Genomic DNA, 21,180 nt, shown 5'->3' with positions numbered 1-21,180 from the left:
AAATTTACGAATTATAATTATTTGGTAGAATAAAAATATTAAAACAGAGCAGATTGAAGTCTGGTATTGGTGGTTCTTATCGTTCTTAGTGTAACTTATTTAGACCAATTCTATATATTCAATAAAGCCCTTAAATAAACTAAGGATATGCGCTATTCTCTTTAGGGAAAACCCCCCTTTGCTCTACATCAGATATATAGGAACCCAATGCTCTAATTTAATTTTGTATACATGGAAATATTCCTTTCTCTTTGCTCGGAGGAGTGGTGAATAAATTGGCCACTACTGAAGTGAAAGGACGCATTTGCAATAGGATTATCCTCCAGTAAATGTCAGACTCTCTTGTGATATTTCCTAATGTATCATGGTTCAGAAGGGAAGCTTTCTATATCAGTTTCTTACATGGTAAAAAAAATTTCTTTAGAAGTTAAACTTAATGAGCTAAATGACATTTAGGAGTACATTAAGTAGCAACACTAACCAATTCATCTTCAGCTACATTTCGCTGCTGAAGTCGTTGAATTCATTAAAAAAAAATGGGCTCTCACTAGGGACTTGATATGATAGATTACAGTTTCAAAGATAAGACATAGAAACGTTTCCAAGAGAAATAGTTAATCATTATTTAATGATGTCATTTACCTCTTAACCCTCAGAACTTCTGTTGAAATTCGTTTTATAAGTTTGCAATTCAAGAGAGTGCCTTCAGCAAACGTATTCTTGTTTATTTCAATGTTTCGTATACTTGCAGAGTCCTCCTCAACTTATAGAAAATATAGTCCCAGAGGCATGAATAGATAGGTTTAACGTAAAAGAAAAGGCGAAAAGCTGTTATATCAATTATATAATTCAATGAGAAAATTAAAATAATTAAAATAAATCCGAAATTCAGTTGAATCCGAATTTTTACTGATTATAATAACATCTTTCTAGTCTTCAAGGTAATATTCTAGAATATTACCTTGAAATTATGAATTCAAGTTTCACCGCCATCTAATAATGGGATGTTGAATTGATGAGCAATACATTGCTGTGTGAATTAATAAGGAGAATGTTGTTTTTAATTAGTTCCTAGCTTAGTCTTAAAATGAATTGTGTCATACTTTTATAATTATTGTGACCTTGTATCGGAAATTTTGTATTTAAGTTATGAAACAACTTTCATTTTCAACAAACATTTCTAAATGCAGATTATCTCGTATTTTTACTGTAAGTTCAAAACGTTTTTTCCTCATGCTTTTGCTCCGTTACTTATCGCTAATAGCGAATTAATCGCTTCAGCTAACATCGGAATTTACAACTATTTAGAAAGAATCGTATTTTGTCTATATGATAATCGCCTGTAGATCTACTGAATGCTACGCGATATATACTTGCCTTTACTATGGGCGCGTATGATGCTAAGCCCCTGAAAGTTGTTATTTCTGTAGGTATAGTTGAACGCACATCCACTTTGTAAGGTGGAAATATTGTAACTGCACTTTCGTGTGCATTGACACAAGTGATAACACGTTTCTTGGCAACAGAAGTTTAATATATCTTACGAATTAAATGACTATTTACATATGTCAAATTAAATTTCAATTTAAATGTAAAATCATTCCTCGGAGTTCCCAACGGAGCTCCTACCAACTCCCGTGCAATTCTTCCTCTCTTCACTTCATCTCCTTTCAACTGTGAGGCCGGAACAGCTACATGGAGGTTAGAGGCATGGAATGTACTGTAACTGTGTTTTTTAAAATGTGTTCGTCCTAATAAATGCAATATTTTTAAAACTTATTCTCTCATCAATCTGATGTAATTGGATCACTCTATCATTCTTTAAAAAATTCCATATAAGGATCAGAAAGAAGAAAAAAAAGAAGTTATCATTCAATAACAATTCTTTTACTATCAGAAATATAAATCAAAGTATCTGTTTCTAATATAAGTATTATGGACTTTTTGGATCTAAATAGAATAAACTTAACAAAGGTCCTAAGAAGCTCGTTCTTATCCTTAACATTTTTTATTTTTTTGACATGATTCAATAGTTAAAATTTAGTACTATTGAGAAAAGAAAAAATAACAACTAGATGATCCCATTCCATCATTGAGTATGAGTTCTTGTTAGGAGCAATTAAATGAAAAACTGTATATTAAGAAAGCGAAGGTTTTCTATTCCAATTTCGGTATCGGGAAATGTCTCTATATTATAATGTTATTAGAGTACATATATGTAGATATTAGTAATTATAAACAACGGGGTGCAGCTTGAGTAAGAGGTGCAGTGATGAGATCAAGGAATGGGAACAGAAGGCATAAGTGAAGAAACATCTAGAACAAGTCCTTGGCAGATGACCTGAAGTAAACGACTGTTACTGCTATTTTGGATACATTTGAGTATCTGTAGAGATAATTTGATCATAGTTAGGGAAATAAAAAACAACTCTTAAAAACATTTGGAATGCAGCCTGTCTGTTAAAATATTTTCAAAATCAAATTAATTGTTATATTGTAAGTATTCTCTGTACAGAAACTTATAGATGGCTGTTTTGTATTTGAATATGCATTTTCTTACCTATAGTGTTTAAGCCGGCGTCCTGGCATAGGGATAGCGCATCTTCCCCATGATCCGGACGTCCTGGGTTCGAGTCCCGGTTTGGGCATGGTTGTTCTTCCGTTGTTCTATCTGTGAGATGTGTGAATGTGCCCTCCTGTAAAAAGGGGTTGTTCAAGCGAATGAGTGATGCGTGAGTAGCAAAGTCGTACTCTTGGCCCTAGTTGGCGCCACTATAAAAAAACAAGAGGCGCTCCCCCACCAGCTTAAAATCGCTGTCTTCGTAACAGCGGGCTTGTCCATGGCAAGTGCCATAAGAAACAACAAACAACAACAATAGTTTTTAAAAGTGAATTTGATATAAAAAGAATGCTAGTCGTTTCTCATTTCATGTTTTCGTTTGGTGTTTGAAAGTTACCTAATAATGAAGGTAATGAATAGATTTTTTTAGTCGATCAAAAATTTTCAAATACCAAATTAACTAAACAATCTGATTCTTAACAAGTATTAATAGTAATTATTGACAATTATTATTTATGCATTAAAAGTCAAGTATTTCCGTATAGCCTTGATATACTGACTATCAGAGATCTGTGTACATTTGCGATATAAACTTTTAGAAATGTATCGTCAATTAATAATAACTATCGCAGCCTGAAAGAAATTTTTATTGACAATTAGCGGAGACTGATGTGGCTTAATTGAAAAGAGGCTTAATTGAAAGTCTATTACCAGAGACTGACGAAGTACAAAATAAAAGTATATTGTCGATAACTGAGGACTGACAAGGTCCGAAAAAAAATTTTAGGTTCTGTACTGGAGACTGATTACTGGCTTTTAGCATGCTAAGCTTGGAAAGATGGTACTTTCTTTAATAATAGAACTGTATTCCAAACTAGCTTATTGCTTCTGAAATGCAGCATATGGTTTTCAGATATAGATTTGCTCCACACTAAATGGCTTCAATAGACGATATACTGACTCTTCTCCAAAGGCCTTTATTTACTTCCGTTGAAATGTAGAATGTTATGTTAACATTCTTTTGGTTACTTTAACAACTTGCATCACAGCCAAATACTAGTCATACTTCAATTCATCTTCTAAATTTCCGCACTTCAAATTTGAAAAGATTCTTCTGATAGAAAAGAAAGTTCAAGTTATTCATAAATGAATATCTCAACTTTGCAGTGAAATTAAAAGGAAATGAAACAAAGTACAATTTTGTTTTGTGATTGGAAATCGAAATCAAATAGGGGATCAATCGTAGATCCAATAGGTGAAAGTCTAAATTCAACACAGTTTGTTCAATACCAGTCTCCCCACAGATATGAACGATACTGTGGGGCACGATAATTCAACCCATACTTTTTTCTGCATATCTGGTGTGAAGCTTTTTAAAAAGTTGTTTATACGCTTGTATGATGATAATCGATTTTTTTCTGCTGCTGCATCAAATAGCAGATGCTTATTTCATCGCTGTTAACTGAAATTGACGAATGTAAGACAAGCATATCTGCAACATTCCAAAGCGTCACACCAGACATGCTAAAAAAGTATGGAATTATTTATCATATCGTTACGATATCTTTTATATTTATGAAGGAGCTTACACTGAACAATTATAATTGTATTGAAGTTAAATTTTCATTTGTTATTTCAAATGTCCGATGAATAACAAGGCCATACTTTTTTTTCTTTTAATAATCCTGCATAGTTAATATATAAAAAATATTCACTTACGAATGCTCTGTATAATCAAAAGAAGGTTATTTGCAATGAAAAAATCTATCAATGGGCCTTTTAAATTCTATATAACTCCGAAATAATGCTGTAGAATAGTAAAGCAGATTAGTTCACGTATTTTGCATGTTATTTTAGACAATAATCTGGACGTTGACGGTCTGAACTTTCGTAAGATTTATCATTACTACACGACAAAATTATGGAGGACAAATTTTGTCGTAGATAATTTTATTTAAATTATCTAGGTAACAATATGAAATATGTTTTCATTTACTTGCCATCGATAAATGCTTTAATATCTTACTCTAAAACATATTTTGAATTAGGAATGTCTTTCAGTTTAACAGAAAACATTCTGAAATATTAGAAGACTATGTCCTTTAACAATGATTAAAATGAATGTGTTTTATCAAATTCCAATATATATTATAGAAAGAAATTGTTAGAAATGTTTGATTTAATCGTATCGAATTAAAATTAACAATATTTTACACATTGAATGCCATGTGACTCGCCTGTGGCTAACACCTACTATATAATAGTACCGTACCTTCTATTTAATTAAATGACATTTTACTATAATTAAGAAAGAGCGAAAAAGTATAATCTAATTAGATAAATAGTTCAAATATCACGTTTAAATCATGAAAATGAGCATTTTAAGTTATTAAGTATTAAGGTGGGTTTACACTTTTACGTTATAAAACGGCCAGTAGACAGCACATATGTATACGTATAGTAGAAAGTCTGAAAAATGCTATTCGGTCCATGGCAGGTACTTTGTTCAACAACCTGCCACTGTAATGTATTTCTTTTTTCTTACTGCGCATGCGTTTGTTGAATTTGGCGGGTTTTTTTAGGGGTGTGTGAAAAATTGGATTACTTATCATGGATTAATTCCGGTATTTTTTGCTCTTTGTACTTTTGATGAAAAGTTTTTTTTCCCATTTTATTTGCCATTTTTTTCCAACAGTTTTCCAAATTTAGGTATGTTGATCTATTAGGTTAGGTATTTTGCCATGTTTCTTTGTGTAAATATCCATCATTTTAATGCGATATGCAGTGAAAAAAGAAAATTCAGGGATGCCGAAACGGCAATTTATAGCCAAATAGGGAATGTGAATCTATCTTATGGAATTGTGACAAACATAAATCAGTCCCTTTCTGCTCATGCGTTGTCTTATTGGCCGTCTTATAACTGCCAGAGTGTAAACCTATCTTTAAAGTATATTGAGCTGGTTAATTCTTATATTATCATAAAAGTTTTTGCTATACTTCTCTGCTGCCGTGGAATTATTTTATTCTATTTTCGCTTCATATTTTGACTTTTTCATATTGCAAAGAAAGCATAGCAATCCTCAAAAATTTGAACTCGATGTTTTGACAAAACTCCACAGTTTAGGGAAGTTTAATAGGAAAGGAAGGTTTAATATCGGAAAATTTCCTATGGATTTGCTAGTATTTTCAACTTTTAATGAATATTTAGGAATTTGCTTTCTTATCATATTCATTGTAGCTTTATTTCATTTTCATTTCGTATAATAATTATGCCTGATCAATAATGTAAAGTAGGATGCACTCGTATTTCGTTCCACATCCTCTTCAAATGGAATAAATTTATAAGATGTACACATTTCGTTTACTCTGCCGACAAAAGGAAGAGGAAACCTCTGTGTTCCTTAATTATTTTAAGGTCCCTTAACAACAGCATTCGAGTTTTAAGTTTCTCTTTTCGGATGCTTCGTTAAGTCAACTAATATTCATTTTAAACTCGCTCTCTCTGCATATTAATAATTAAAGTAGCAATTCACTTTTAAGAGTATAATCATGACGACGTTCCGCGAGGGGCATCCAACTTCGAGTGAATTAACTCTAAAATTTGGATGCAACTCATTATTGGATGCGTTCGCATCTCATTTGTCTGTTTAGATTTCTTATTAGGGAATAAATATATGATTCACAGATAATTTAAATATTAATTGCGCTGATGACAAATTTGAATAAATGATTTCTGGTCCTCATAATCAGTTTAAATCTCTTACAATGTATTTATTCTAAAAATATACATCATAATTTGCAGTTTCAGCAAGATAAGGTCTTTGACCTGGTGTAATGTATGTAAACAGCGTAATATGAAAATCGTTATCAGTAGTAATTGGACTTATAGTTACCAAAATTGGAAGGTATTTAATATAAAATTTGACATGTAGCTTGTAAGTAAAATGCTTACATAAAGAAGGTTTCCCAAAATTTTGTTAGATTTTTTGTAAATCAAGATCGTAAATCAAATTCTCGATCCATCCATTAGGAACCGAGATACGCCTCAAACGTTCCTGATTGGTTGAGAGGCTTCTAGCCCCGCCTCCTGAGACCTATAAAAGGAGGCAGCCGCAGCTGCCAGAGTAGTCGTAGTCGGAAGCGACGGTGAAGAGTAATCGGAATCGACGCTGAAGAAGGAGTCTTCCAGACATTAGCAGAGCAGCGACGGAGTCAAGCTAGTGCTGAACTAAGCTGTGCGCTACTGTCTGCAGTAGAATCTTGTTGTATGCTGCGCGTCTCGGCTGAAGATAATTGTGTGCTGTATATAGTTGTCGTCTTTGTGCTGTCCTCGTGTAAATAAACGTCGTTGTTTCTTTTTCTACTGCCGCCTGCTGATTGAGCGTTCTCCACACCATATAATTCTCACTATCCAAACGAACCCCGGAAATTTCGTAACAATATTATCACACGTAAGCAATTTCACACAAAATTCCTCAAAACCCTTAGCTTTACAATACTAATTTTATATGAAAATAAAACTAAGTAGCAATTTTATTTGCATACAGTTATTTCACTAATTTTAGCATATCTTTAAAATTAATTTGAAATACAGTTTTTGGAATTTCTCTTAGTAGTCGCAATAAAATCAGAAACTAACTTTATTATTCAATCAAATCTGTCATTCGCGTGTTTTTGCCAATGTAAAAACTATGATAAAATCAGCAGAATTGGTCTCTCCGAAACTTTCTCACATATTCTCTGATAAAGGTGCCACCGAAAATAATTGCTTGCGTAGCATTGGCGAACATTAATTCCGAAATATTAACTTTTGGCATTAGTTCAACATTTTCATTGAATCTATCGTGCTATTCTTGACGAGTTTATTTGAAGATTAATCCCTAGCATGGGATTAATAGTATCGGATTTGTGTTTCAGACGTTTTTTTCCCAATTGATTGAATCAAAAATTTGAGACAAAATGACGTAGTCGCAAAATTTCATACCAAATTTCATATATTTAATTCATTGTGTTTTTGAGCTACCGCTTTTACATGTTTCAAAAATTGGAAATCGACAGATGAAAAATCCCTTGTTGGATTTTGCTCAAAATTTGATAGGTGTCTACATTGTACATTGTAGTACTACATACTATATTGTCTACATTCTAGGTACCGAATTTCATCCATAAAGCTTTCTTCGTTTCTTAGTTATCATATTAACTTATATTCAAATAGCTGGACAGATAGACTTCCTTGGAACGGATATTGCTCAAAATTTGATAGGTGTCTTTTCACAGACACAGTTTTGAGTTCTCTCGTCACGGACACAGTTTTGAGTTATCTTGTCACAAACACAGTTTTGAGTTATCTTGTCACAGACACAGTTTTGAGTTATCTTGGACACAGTTTTGAGTTATCTTGTCACAAACACAGTTTTGAGTTATCTTGTCACAAACACAGTTTTGAGTTATCTTGTCACAAACACAGTTATGAGTTATCTTGTCACAAACACAGTTTTGAGTTATCTTGTCACAGACACAGTTTTGAGTCATATTGTCACGGACACAGTTTTGAGTTATCTTTGACTCGAACATCTACCAAAAATTATTTTTCGAACTCATGGAGGTCTAAGAGATAGATTTGTTAAAATTTCGAATAATTTTTCTATATTACGAACGCGAGAGAGTAAAAAATGCTTTTTCGTGTGGAAAGATGGGAGGGTAACTCCAAACGGAATATCACATTCGATTCATTAGCCTGATAATTTTTTTGTCTGAGTTTATTTCTCTAAAATGTATGATGTAAAAAATTTTACGTTCAGAATAAAACACATAATGCAATAAAGCCAGTTGAAGACAAGACAAATGAACCAAGAATAACTCTTTGGCCTTGAGTCTAATTCGATATTCTAAAAATTGCATCGTTTTGACATTCCAGGTTGATAATAATTATTATAACAGCCAAATAATAGCAAAAACATTTACATTAATTTTTAGGACCTATGCCTATATAACCTATACTTTACTAATAGGACCTAACTATACTTAACCGGCACATTACCTGTTTTTGAGCTTCTTAAACATTAAAAGAAATCCTTACACTCGCATATATATATATATATAATTATGCATATTTTTATTTTTTGGACGCAAAAAGTGAAACAGTCGAGATACCATGTTTGGGGCTAGGGCTTCAAATTTTAGGTAGATATTTGTGATTTGGCACTTTTTTTCTTGTATATGTAGTATAGAGAATGTATTGCAATCGTTAAAAAATTCTAACTTGAGATGAATCTCTATATTTAAGATCTCTCCGAGTTTGCAGAATACATTTTTTTGAAAACGTCTGTCCATCTTTCTGTATGGAACAAGGATAGCTCAAAAACACTTTGAAGTAGACTGATGAAATTTGGTATATAGTCTTTAGATCAAACTTGCATATTTCTATCAAATTTTGAGCAAACTCCTTTCAGAAGAAGTCTGTCTGTTTGGCTGTTTGAATACAAATAAACATGATAACTTACAAAGAACAGAGACATATAAAATTTGGTGCATAGATTTAACTTCTATAACATTGAATTTGTGTTTCGAGACCTATGAAAATTTGAGCCAAATCTAATAAGGTGTTTACAGTCTGTTAGCCTGTACTTTTAGAAGCATGCAAATGTTATAACTTATAAAGCAAATGACATAAATCTATCAAATTTGGTGCGGAATTTTATGATTACAAGTGGAGTTCAGTATCAAATTTTGGTTTCAAATGGTTGATAAAAAAACTCGTCAAATTCGATTTTTTTTGCATACTATTAACTGCATGCCAGGGATTAGGCACCAAAACACTCGCCAACGATGATACGGTAGATTTAGTAAAAATGCTAAATTGAGACCGAAGTTAATATTCGTATGCCAATGCCATGCAAGGCGTTCTCCTGGATAAATCTTTAATTGGAAAGCACGCGACAAAGTTTGGGGAAGTCACTACCAGTGGCATTCCCAAACTTATCCAAATTAAACCAATACCGTATTACTTTACAAACTAATCTTTAAATTTCTATATAAAATATCATATTTGATGTCAAACAATATGTTGTACAGCCGAAAATCATAACAAAAAACACCATTCCGTTACAATATTTCTCATCGCCACATACCTAAACATATAAAAAAATATTATGTAAGACCTCCACATCAGAAATTTCCTATAGAGTCATGCCATTTTTCAAACGAATACATTATTGATCTCCGCTAATTGTTCCTTTAAAAATATCGGTAGGGCCTTCACCGCTAATGATGACACTCGTCCTTCTATTGTGTGTTGCCCCCCCCCCTGCTGCAGCGTCGAGAGCATCATTAAAAGTAACTGCTGTCATTGGAATCGGATTATTGGACCAACTTAACCATTGATGGCTTTTACAGCCGAGCTGATTGGCCCCGTGCCTGCCCAGACAGTCGACCGAAGGTAATTAGAACTGCCCACCCTCCTCTCACTTCCCGTGTCACGTTTAATAAGGCCCCGATCAGGTCTATTTTTGTACGTTTATATAGACGCTTGTCTATGGCATAGACAAGTACCTGAAGGGGGAAGTATTGGTTACATCACAGTAATTACCGTGAAAGCTGCAGCAAGGGTATTATTTGACAATTGTATAAAACGGATTACAACTTGACAGTTTAAATGTTTCCGTTGTTGCTTAAGGTTCCACAATTCCGGAACAAAAAAATGTTTTAAGGTTTATGTAGAGCTAAATTTAATCAGTTCTATGGCAGATTTTTTAAAAAGTAAATTGGGACACACCTTATTTCATTAATTCGATATATCTTAAAAAGTCCATAACTAGACGAACGAAGATTAAAAGGTGCCGTTTATACATTATGGAGATGAAATCGGATTCATTATGTTACAAAGCAAGAATATAGTTTCCATTTTATACCATCAGATTCGGATGGTTGGTTCTGTATTTGAAAGAACAATGTCTTACTACATAATATTTACAATAAATAAAATACCAAAGGCGATTCTAATCCAAAATATCGCAGCATGATGATGTTGCAGACTTGCTTCATCTGTTTTTAAATATTTAAAATTTTTGATTTTAATTTTATTGAGAATAAATTCAATAGCTAAAATAATGGAAAAAAAATTGGAAAATGGCTGTAAGATACTTAGAAAAAACGATTAAAAGTATACAAAATATTGTGACGAAAAAAAATTAGTATCGTTATCAAGTTTGCTTTCTGAGTTTTAAATGATATGGAAATTATTTTTATGCAATTATCTACTAATAATATACACATTAAAAAAAAGAGTAAACATTTTGATTAATTTCTGAGCTAGAAATTATTGAAGCGAATCCTCAGCTCCAAAAAAAAAAATGAATAACATTTTATAGATAATAAGTCAAATCTCACATTTCAGTTATCAAGAAGTATGCAAGATCGTCAAACAAAGATATTGTTCCTTTATATGTCCTTTTATTTTAAACATTTTGTATGTTGAGAAATAGAATTTTAATATTAAATTTCCATTTCATCTATTTATGTATTAAGGTTTTGAAACTTTTAACAGTAATAATTTTTAAAAGTGTATAACAATGAAAATATTTTCTTATTTGAGAAACGTAAATAAGTAATATAATATTTTTTTATTTCCGTATGAAAGACATATTTGAAAAAATAATAAATTTAATAAATTCAGGAATATTAAAATTGATTAATAGTTGCAATAATTAACTAATTAGTTGCAATAATAAATTCAAACATATAGTAAAGATGAAAATAATTAGTTGTATTTAAATAAATTTTAAATACAACTTTTTATTATAGAATTTAAAGCAAAAATGGTAAAAGTGTGTCACTAATAGGTGAAAATAAAGGTAAAAGATCTAACATATGAAAAAAAAAAATTCTTTGAACATTCAGTAAAGATCAAAATATTTTATAACTAAGTTCCAATATGCTGAGAATATTTCTATCAGTCCCTCGCGCTTGTACCATTTTACTTTATCCTAAAATTATTTCCCTTTAATTATTGATATATACTTATTACAGTTTAAAATTAATAATCAAAGCTTATTAATTAAAATTTAAAATCGTGGCATTGTCATTAAAGTTTTACCCCCAATTACATGACAGAATGAATTAATAGTGTATGAATATGAAGATCATTTTATTTTCAATCTCCAATGAACCATACAAAAGACAAGATAAGATAACATGAACACTTTTCATTTATTAAATGTTCTGCACAAACATGGTTACTTTTCGGCATAATTACTGAGAAGATTCTGGCATATGTCATATCGGTCGTTGGGTTTCTAATCCAGTCTTTGAAGAACTTTTCATCTCATACTGCAAGATGAGTCTTGACGTTCCTTTTAATCCCCTCATTACAAAGGAACACGGATCATTAGATTGGAAGCTTTGGTCTGAAGCTCAGTATTTCTGTTCACAAAAGAGGTGAAAAATCATTTAATCCATGTTTTTGACGGAAGAGAAGAAGGCACAAATCTCTTGCAACAGAAGATTTCGTTGAACAAATTGAACAAGTGATTCGGAAGAACTATATATGTGAAATGAAACTATGAATATGAAGACCTTGGAAAGAAAGACCCCAGGCAAAGAATGACCGACCGGCAAGCCAAAATTGTTACTTTGGAGAGCGATTGTATAGTTATTTTTGCTTCCTATTCTTTCTTTAAGAGAAAATTCAAAGAAGAAATTTAAAGTTATTGCCAATTTAGAAATAAAAAGAACAAAAATAACGCTATAATCCTCATCATCTTCTGCTAAGCCACTGATGACGAATAAGAGCGAAAAAATCATATTATAGTCCAATCGCCAATTACTTTCGCAACACCACTGGGTCTAATATCTATGGATAAAGCGAATACGAAGACTCGAAGAGATCATACCAGTAAATAGTAAAGACACATGTGTCATTTGCCCGACACGGGATATCGGCTCTTGTGTTAATATTTTCAGGTTCTATTTTTAAAAGATGAATATTTAACACAAAGACAATAAAAAGATCAATATGAAGTGTCTTGTTCAAAGAGCTGTGACGATATGCTATGCTGTTTTTCTGAATATTGGATATGAATCGTCCTATTCAAGTTATTTTATTATTTTTTTTCTAATCTCATTTTTCCAAATAGCCGTGGCCACCATTTCTACAAGCTTATTTCAAAAAATAAATGTTCAGTTTATTTTTAAATGTAATATGATGCTTTCAAATATTCCCTAAAAGTTAAAGATAATCACGCACTCTAGATTTGCTGCTTACACCATCTAATTCTTGTTGCCCTATATTTCCTTTTCAAAATTAAAATTTCACAATTTAGGTAATTAAAAACCCATTCTCAATTATTATTTAGCAACTGCTACGCATATTTTTAAATACTATATTTCTTTGTCCCAAACCTAATGCTGAGTTTTAACATTTTCGTTTCTCTCTTATGAAAATTGTGTGTTTGTTTTTCATAATTTTCTTTTCCCATTTTAAAAACTTTTGTATATTGTTTCGTATTTTTTTTGAATTAATTATTCAAATATGTTTCAGTTCCTTCTGTACATATTTTCTTATCTTCATGTTTATTAATTTTGCAAATTTTATGCTTTATTTTTCTCTGTTTCCTCATATTTAAACTATTATACGTCAAATTGTAAAATGACAAATCCATACACATGCTATTGCTTTTTGTCCCTGTAATGAAGAATTATCTCGATTACTAATTCTTTATCATCCCTATTCTGTTTAATATGAAATGTTCTGTAAATAGTTGCTCAGTGTCCCTCTGTGGCAATTTAATTTCAACGCCTTTCAATGTACGGATGGGTTAGCTCAGCAAGAAATCTAACTAATTGTAGGTTTTCGTCCTCGGCATAATCAAGCCTTCTCTTGAACAATGTGGATTTCTGTCTTTTCTATACATATCCTCACAAACTGTAAACCGAATCTAACAAGGATCTGGAATCAGAGATGCGTTGTGGTGTCTATGATTGTAGGTGCATTCCTAGAGGAAGACTACCTATTGCAATGGTTCTCCTGATAAGAATTCGGGAAAATTACTTCAGTTCTTTATAGATCATGGTTTCTACAACCCAAAACTACTCTTTGTTCTAAAGTTATATGTATAAATATGCGGAAGACGTTTTGCTCATGTTATCTTATAAATAGAATAACTAGAGAAATTTTGCTTGGATTTTAATTGACGTGAAATAGGTTGTTAGAAATGTAAAAATCTCGAATGATTTCATAATCTAAAAGGCCCATCTAGCTAAACAGGGGTGGAAATGGTTGGGGGGTGAAATTTTCATTTCGCTGTAACTTTCTTAATATTGTAGGTAGAAAAAATAATCGAATTAGCCAAATTAGACCTCATTAAGACGAATACTTTTGTATTTGAAGTTCATCGATAACTGCAGTATCATAGAAATTAGGGGCTGAAAAGTGATTTTTAAACCTTGATTTTGGCTGTTTCTAAAATTAACAAATTTAGAAAGAAACGTTTATATTTCCAGATAATAACGTGGATGTAAAAGATGCCTTCAAGCTTGGGGAGAGGAATTTTTCTTTAACCAGACGGTCGAGTTGCTATGTCTTTTTCTTCCTCAAACAGTGTAGCAATGTTTGGGAATATATGATGTTTTTGTGCACAAACGTTTTAATTAGAACAATTGTTCTTCAAAAATGTATAACTATTTCACATAAAATAATAATAAAATACACAATCATAAAGGTATTTTAACTAAATATGTAAACATTCGCATCTTTTTTATCCGTTTCTCATTTGTAATCTCTGTCTCTTTTCTTCTTTTCAGGAAACTGAATTTCTGGAAATATCTTCCATACGCGACACCAGAACTGGGAAATATGCCAAGACACCCAGGGTAAGTACTTTTGGGAAAACTAAAGCTACACCACCAAATAGGATGCAAGATAATTTGTCTTTCCGAGAGTTTTTACTTGGATAAGGCTTATACTCTTCCATAACAATTTGCTTGCATCATCTTTTGCTTTATTAATAACTTTTGGCAAGATTTGGTGTTTTGTTTCTAGCGTAAAGTATTAAAATTTATGAAATTCTGGAAGATACAAATATCTTCACCAACGAGTTTATACATTAAAAATGCTTTCTGGAAAGTAATAAAAATGCTTTCTGCAATTTTATTACTGCTTTCAGTTCTATAATTTATCTGCTCATGAGTCATAAATATATCTCATTATTGTATTTTTTAAAAAATTTAAAATCTGAATTAAAGTTATTAACTAGCGGTATAATTACATGAGATTCATAATTATCTCACCCATTGTTAACTGAAGTTCCAAAATTAAAGCCTCGCCAGAAATTAAACCTGTCATGTAATTTGATAGCACAGATATAAAATTGTTAACGGGTAAATCTTGTTGATTAAAGTGACGTTCATCGAAATTTGTGAGTATTCTGGTAAAATGCATTCTTGTTGCCAGATTGTAAACTTTAAAAATTAAAATTAAGAGGTATATCAAAGCTTGAGCGCCTTCATTTTTTTTAACAATAAAGGAAAATGTGTGTGTTGGCGTTCTACACGTCAAGAACTCGAAAAATACAAATATAGCTCCGATATACTTTGAAGTGTAGAAATGTGCACCTCGTGTCGATTTTTCAAAAAGTTTAACTATTTAAAAATAATGCTAAATTTTGGAGGGGTTTTTTATGGTAGTAGAATTTAAAATTTATATTGCAAAACTAAATTCCGTACCATTTAAAATTAAAAAATAATTCTTTAATTATATCAGGTTTGTTCATTGCAATCATTCCTTAATTTTAATGTCATTTTTTTGCATAAGTTTTAAGAATAGATCTAATTTTGCAATGGAATTTGAATTATTTTTATTATTTTATCATATATTTTATCATGTGGTTTTTCCTCCATTGCTGTAAACTAATGGCACTGTGATGTCATGGGACTCGGCTGCATTTAGGAAGCTCATATCTAATATAAAAAAATGAATTTTTGTTTGTTCGTATTTTATGTGCAGCCATACTGTTCATTCGATTGCGACTAGCCTATTACTTGCACTTGCGCGAAGGCTATAAGCATAGTACAATTATTATATTTAAAGTTAAAAAAATATATTATTTGTATTTTTCCTTTATGTATCATTCAATGTCAATGAATGTATTCATTGTCGATAAGAAAATAAATATCATTCTTTCAATCATTCCTAATGAAACATGACAGATGTTTTAAATTTCAAACGATATTTCCAAAATTATTTCTTCTGCGAAAACCAGCTAGTGCATGACAAAAAAAATGATTAAAATAATTCGGCTTTAATGTTTGTAATAATGTGATGCTTAAAATAATTTTTTAAGGGAATCAGGAGCATCAAGTTAAGCTAAAAGAACTCAAGGGAATTAAACGTATCCAATATTTGACAAGTCAGCTACTCGCCAAATACACCACTTGACGAATTTGGCTATGAACTATTGACTTAACTCATAAGACATAAACGTGAAATGTATCCATACTTTTGACACAGTAGAAAAAAATAAAGCAATTTTTAGTCGAATTTTACTTACCAGCCAACAATAAAACGCATTTCTGTCAAACTGTCAAATTTAACTTTTTTTCCTCCCATCTTTAATATCTGACATTCCCCTTCCACTCTGCTGAGATGGAACGACAAAAAATGCAATATTTGCAACAACGGGATCCATTCCGGCGGAATATTTATGCGAAATCGGAATCTTTGGGCACAGAATTCCAAATCTTCCTTCGATTGGAGAGCTTTGGAAAAGATTAGGCATTCCACTTGCCTCGCTTCACAGTCTGCAAAAGGAACAGGATAGAAACTGCAGGAGAAAAAATAGGAAAGAAAATGTGTTAGCTGAACAGAGAAAAGCGCCGTTCGTTCGATATCTGATGTTTTTTCCCGCCTTTTTCCCCTCAGAGCCGCAGGTGCGAAAATTTGGGAAGGTGCTTGAATTCTTTCTATCCGGGATTGTCCGTGTTCCACCGACTGATTTACAAACCGCGGTCTATATTGTTTCAATTTCTCTTGCAAATCAGGTAGAATAAGTTTTGTCCTCAGATAGATTCCATATATTTCAAATGAAGCCATCTGTTTTAATTTAAAAAGAAATTTGAAATAAGCTTTCCATTTTTAAATAAATTTTTAGAGTAAGTCAGCTATTGAATTACATTAACGATAAACGAGATTGCTGAAATTAATCTCAGAAACACTGAAAATTATAAAAAAAGTTTTGTTTTTATTTTTTATTTGATTTTTATCGTCTGATATTAATTTTTTTCATGTTTAATAATTTTTATTTAATTCCAATTATTTTATGATTATAAAAATGAAAATTTTTAATCCATTATTTTACTCCACGTCTGCGGCTGAAATTTTTGAAATTTTAATCACTTATATGTTTTGGATTTCAATAATATATTGAAATATTTTCAGAACTCAGCTATCCATTTATTTAATTTAAATTTAGATTTCATACATTGCGTTACTTGAAATGAATTTTAAAAATGAACGATTTCAAACGATTGTTAGTTGCCTCAACAAAGAATTTTTAAGCATCAAATTGCAACAGACAGACATTAAAGAAATACTGTTTAAATGTTTTTAAATTTGTTCTGTTCATTAGAAAGTTCTATGCGCATAATAAAGTCAAGCTTCATGACACTGCAATATCATTAGAAACTTAAATATTTCTTTGAAATTTCATATTTTTTTTTAAGATAATGTAATCTCTTTCTCTGGTGTTCTCATATAAATTGCTTAGAGAATTGGAAGATTCTTTCTTAGTTAAGTTTGAAAAATGGAAGACAGTCTCATGATTAAATATCATATGAAACAATGATAAAAGTTAGAATTTCATTCTTGAGAACCATGCAAAAAATGATTGTTTAAAAATTCATAAAATTTAGGTGAAAAAAATCACACCATAATTAAAATAATACAGTTGAAAAAAAAATTATTTAAAAAAAGTGTAAAAATGTTTTTTCTTATAATATTTTTTGCTTATTACAAAATAGAATCAAAATCTCATTTATTTTTTTATTATTTAAACTTAAGATTAAAGTTTCAAAAAATAATTGCCCATGTACAATTCCAATCCTGCAAATTATATGTGTACTAAATGTGGTATCTCTAGATCAAACAATTTGTCCTATAAACGACAGCATAGAAACAAAAATACATTTTTTCCCTTTAAGGCTAGATAAAGGTAGTTATCAAAATAATGAAAACACCTATGAATAAAAGTGACATTTTTGAATGCGCTTCGTAAGCATTAAAATATAATAAGAGCCACCAGTTTTTTTTATAAATAGCAATGTTTATATTCTGGTAGTAAATGTGAAACTTATTGAAATTATGCAATTCTTGGACTTTTTCAAAAGAGTAAAATGTCGGACCTCTCAGATTTTCAAAAAGGCAAAATTGTAGGAGCCCGTCTAGCTGGAGCAAGTATAACCGAAACATCCCAATTTTTAGGCGTTTCTAGAGGTACGGTGTCTAAAGTCATAACAGTGTACACACAGCGCGACAAGACAAGCTCGACAAGCAAAATAGTGGGCGGAAAGAGGAGCTCAGTGAAAGAGACCGACGGGTATTGAAGCGGATTGTAATGTTTAAAAAGTGAACAACTGCATCAAAAGTGACCGCAGAACTCAATACCCATCTGGATTCTCCAGTGTCAGTGGTTACAGTACGAAGGCATCTTCATAAACAGAAAATTTATGGCAGAGCAGCAATTTCCAAGACACTTGTCACAGATGTGAATGGTAAACGGCGTCTGCAGTGGTGTCACACTCACAAGACTTACTCTATCGATAAGTGGAAGAAAGTAATATGGTCTGACGAATCATGTTTCTCACTTTTCTCTACAAAAATAAGGATGCACATTTTGGAGGACACCTGCATAAGCGTATGATCATGATTGTCTGCTTTCAACTGTCAAGCATGGAGTGGATCTGTCATGTTATGGGCAGCCATGTCCTGGTTTTCTGCTGTGCCAATCGTAACCCTGAAAAAAAGGATGACTGGGGAGGAGTATAGAGAAATTTTAGCTCACCAGGTTCATACTAAGATGCAAACTTTACTTCCTGCAAGAGATGGATTTTTCCAGGATGGTAATGCGCCTATCTATGCAGAGAGACTTGTTTGATGAACCCCTATCCATGCAGAGAATCATGGTTTGATGAACATGAGGATGAAGTTAAACATCTGCCTTGACCCGCACAGTCACCCGACCTCAATATAATTGAACCGTTATGGTCTATTTTAGACCGTTCATAAAGGAATCGATATCCTCCACCGGCAACTCTCCCAGTAACTTCACAATATTTCCAGGACGAATGGTACAATATTCCTCTAAACACTATTTAACACTTGTATGAATCGGTTCCTAGGCGAATCCAAGCTGTATTACATGCCAAAGACGACCCTACAACATACTAATAAGGAATTCTTTATAAATTTACGGTGTTTCCATTATTTTGATAACCACCTGTAGAGTAGTAGATTAAACATTCATACAATAAAGATATCTAAAATGGTTAAGCTAAAACGTTTAATTATATCTAACATTGAGCCATTTCTTCTTTTCTATCTCACAATGGAGATAAAAAATGCCGAATTAAATGTTGTAATAGTTTTCAATTAAGTTGTAATAATAAGTCTCAATCATAAATTTGATATTTAAATGTTTAATGAATTTTAAAAAAAATCTTGTTAAAATATCTTGTGCTTTTTATTTTTTTTTAATTTGTCGAAATAACAATAAATATCGGGAATAAGATGTTAATCTTATAAGAATCTAATTAGGAGATTAAATAAATTTGTAAGCCAATAGGTAAAAAGAAAATTTATTTCTTTGCGAACAGAAATGAATATAAGAAAAAAATAGCAGGAAATGATAAAAAAAATAATAATATTTTCTTGGATAAAAAAAAAAATATTTCCTCAGTGTTTTTTCCTTTTTGACAAACGATTATTTTAAACAAGCAAGACCTTATTATTATTCTTTTTATTCGTCATCCATTAAAGCTGGTTATGGAAAATTGAGACATACATTTTTTGTTGAAGCTTAAGAATTATCGCATTATAATGTTATTCACCTTCGTCACAGATCAGCATGATATGTACACTTTATAATAACACGTGAAATGTTATAAAGTAAATCCAAGAAAAGATTTAATAAGATTGCCATTAAGAACAGTAAGAACACTTGTTTCATAAATGTTGAATAATTAGAATTTTTTACGTCGAAATATGCATGAAGAAAGTAATTAATTTTATGTATGTTTACGCAAGATGATTTATTAAGAGAGCAAAATTAGTTTTGGCAGATATTACTGACAATAATGTTAAAATGAAATATTCCACAAAGAAGTACGAAATGAGATCCAAATGTTGAAATAAAAGAACTCGAATGCTCTTAGTTATATAAAGATTTATTTTCATTACGAATGTTTTTCAGTTTGTTTGGAACCAAAATATTATTTAAAAATAAATACAGCTTTTAATTAATGATAAATATAGTGGCTTTGGTAAATACGAAATTGACAGAAATGCTATAGAAATTCCATTTAAACAAAAAAATTCGTATTAAGGAAAATTGATTCTAGAAACGAATACAGTAAAAAGAAAGAAAGAAATATACATTATTTCAGTAATATTACAGTTTTATCTTTTATATATTATAGTTTTAATAAACAATACATAATTAAAAATAAACAATAAATAATTTTAATTAAAAGCAATAATTATTAATTTACTACTAATAATTTTTTTAAGATGTTTAAAAACAATAACCTTAATAAATCCTTACTTTTAATAAAAAAATAATGTACAGCACTTTAAATAAAATAATTAATCAAAACCGATAATTGATAATTACATAATAAGTTTAAAAACAATAACTTTAATAAATATGGCCTTTTAATTAACAAAAAATGCTTAACACTTTAAGTTTAATAAATAATCAATAAAAATTGTATCTCATTTGGAAAATGCCGAATTTTAAAAAAAATGTGGGAATTTATCTAGGTGTTTTTTTTTTGTTTTTTTTTATCAAAAACATTTTGCAGAAATAAAAAATGAGAGTTTTAAAAATTATTCTCTTATGATCACTTAAAATATAATACACTCGAATATTACTTTTCTTAATAAAAAATAAGTAACAGAAATTTTATTGACTTAAGTTATGGTGTTGGTTATCCAAAACAGGCCTCTAAATCTGCACCCGGAAAAGTTGCCGGATAAGGTCTGGGATGATTAAAGTATTTAAACGGGTTTTTACATATTAATAAAACGTTATTAACCAGAAAGTTTAATAACTTTATAGTTGTAATTATTAAAAAGTCCAATTTCTTATTTTTATAGGAAACTTTTTATTCTTACAAAAGGAGAAATGAAAAATAACAATTGCTTATAATTAAATCAAGAGTAAATTTTTGAAAGTGCAAATTTGGATAAATATTTCCATTTGTTTAAATTAGAACGAACTTTTTGGATTTTCATTTGGGTATGTGTTATAGAAAAGAATAATTGTTAAAATGTTCAAGTCAGTACCTACGTTATTTTTTGAAGAATTCGAGTTAGAAAAAAAATGGCATCATCGAAAAATAACTCTGTTTTC

At 30.8% G+C, this 21,180-nt stretch overlaps 1 protein-coding gene across 2 annotated transcripts in view; it reads left to right on the top strand.

Annotated features, from left to right (window-relative positions):
- The window catches only part of LOC129968764 (1-phosphatidylinositol 4,5-bisphosphate phosphodiesterase classes I and II-like), a 538,878-nt gene that overhangs the window by 258,325 nt on the left and 259,373 nt on the right, over nucleotides 1-21,180 (top strand). For both annotated transcript variants that reach the window (XM_056082994.1, XM_056082993.1), the window contains exon 3: nucleotides 14,360-14,428. In XM_056082994.1, the coding sequence (XP_055938969.1) occupies nucleotides 14,360-14,428 (69 nt within the window). The remainder of the gene's footprint in view (nucleotides 1-14,359; nucleotides 14,429-21,180) is intronic.

The sequence above is a fragment of the Argiope bruennichi genome, chromosome 5 (genome assembly GCF_947563725.1).
Source record: "Argiope bruennichi chromosome 5, qqArgBrue1.1, whole genome shotgun sequence".
Taxonomy (NCBI): domain Eukaryota; kingdom Metazoa; phylum Arthropoda; class Arachnida; order Araneae; family Araneidae; genus Argiope; species Argiope bruennichi.
This window is presented reverse-complemented; position numbering and strand designations above follow the sequence as displayed.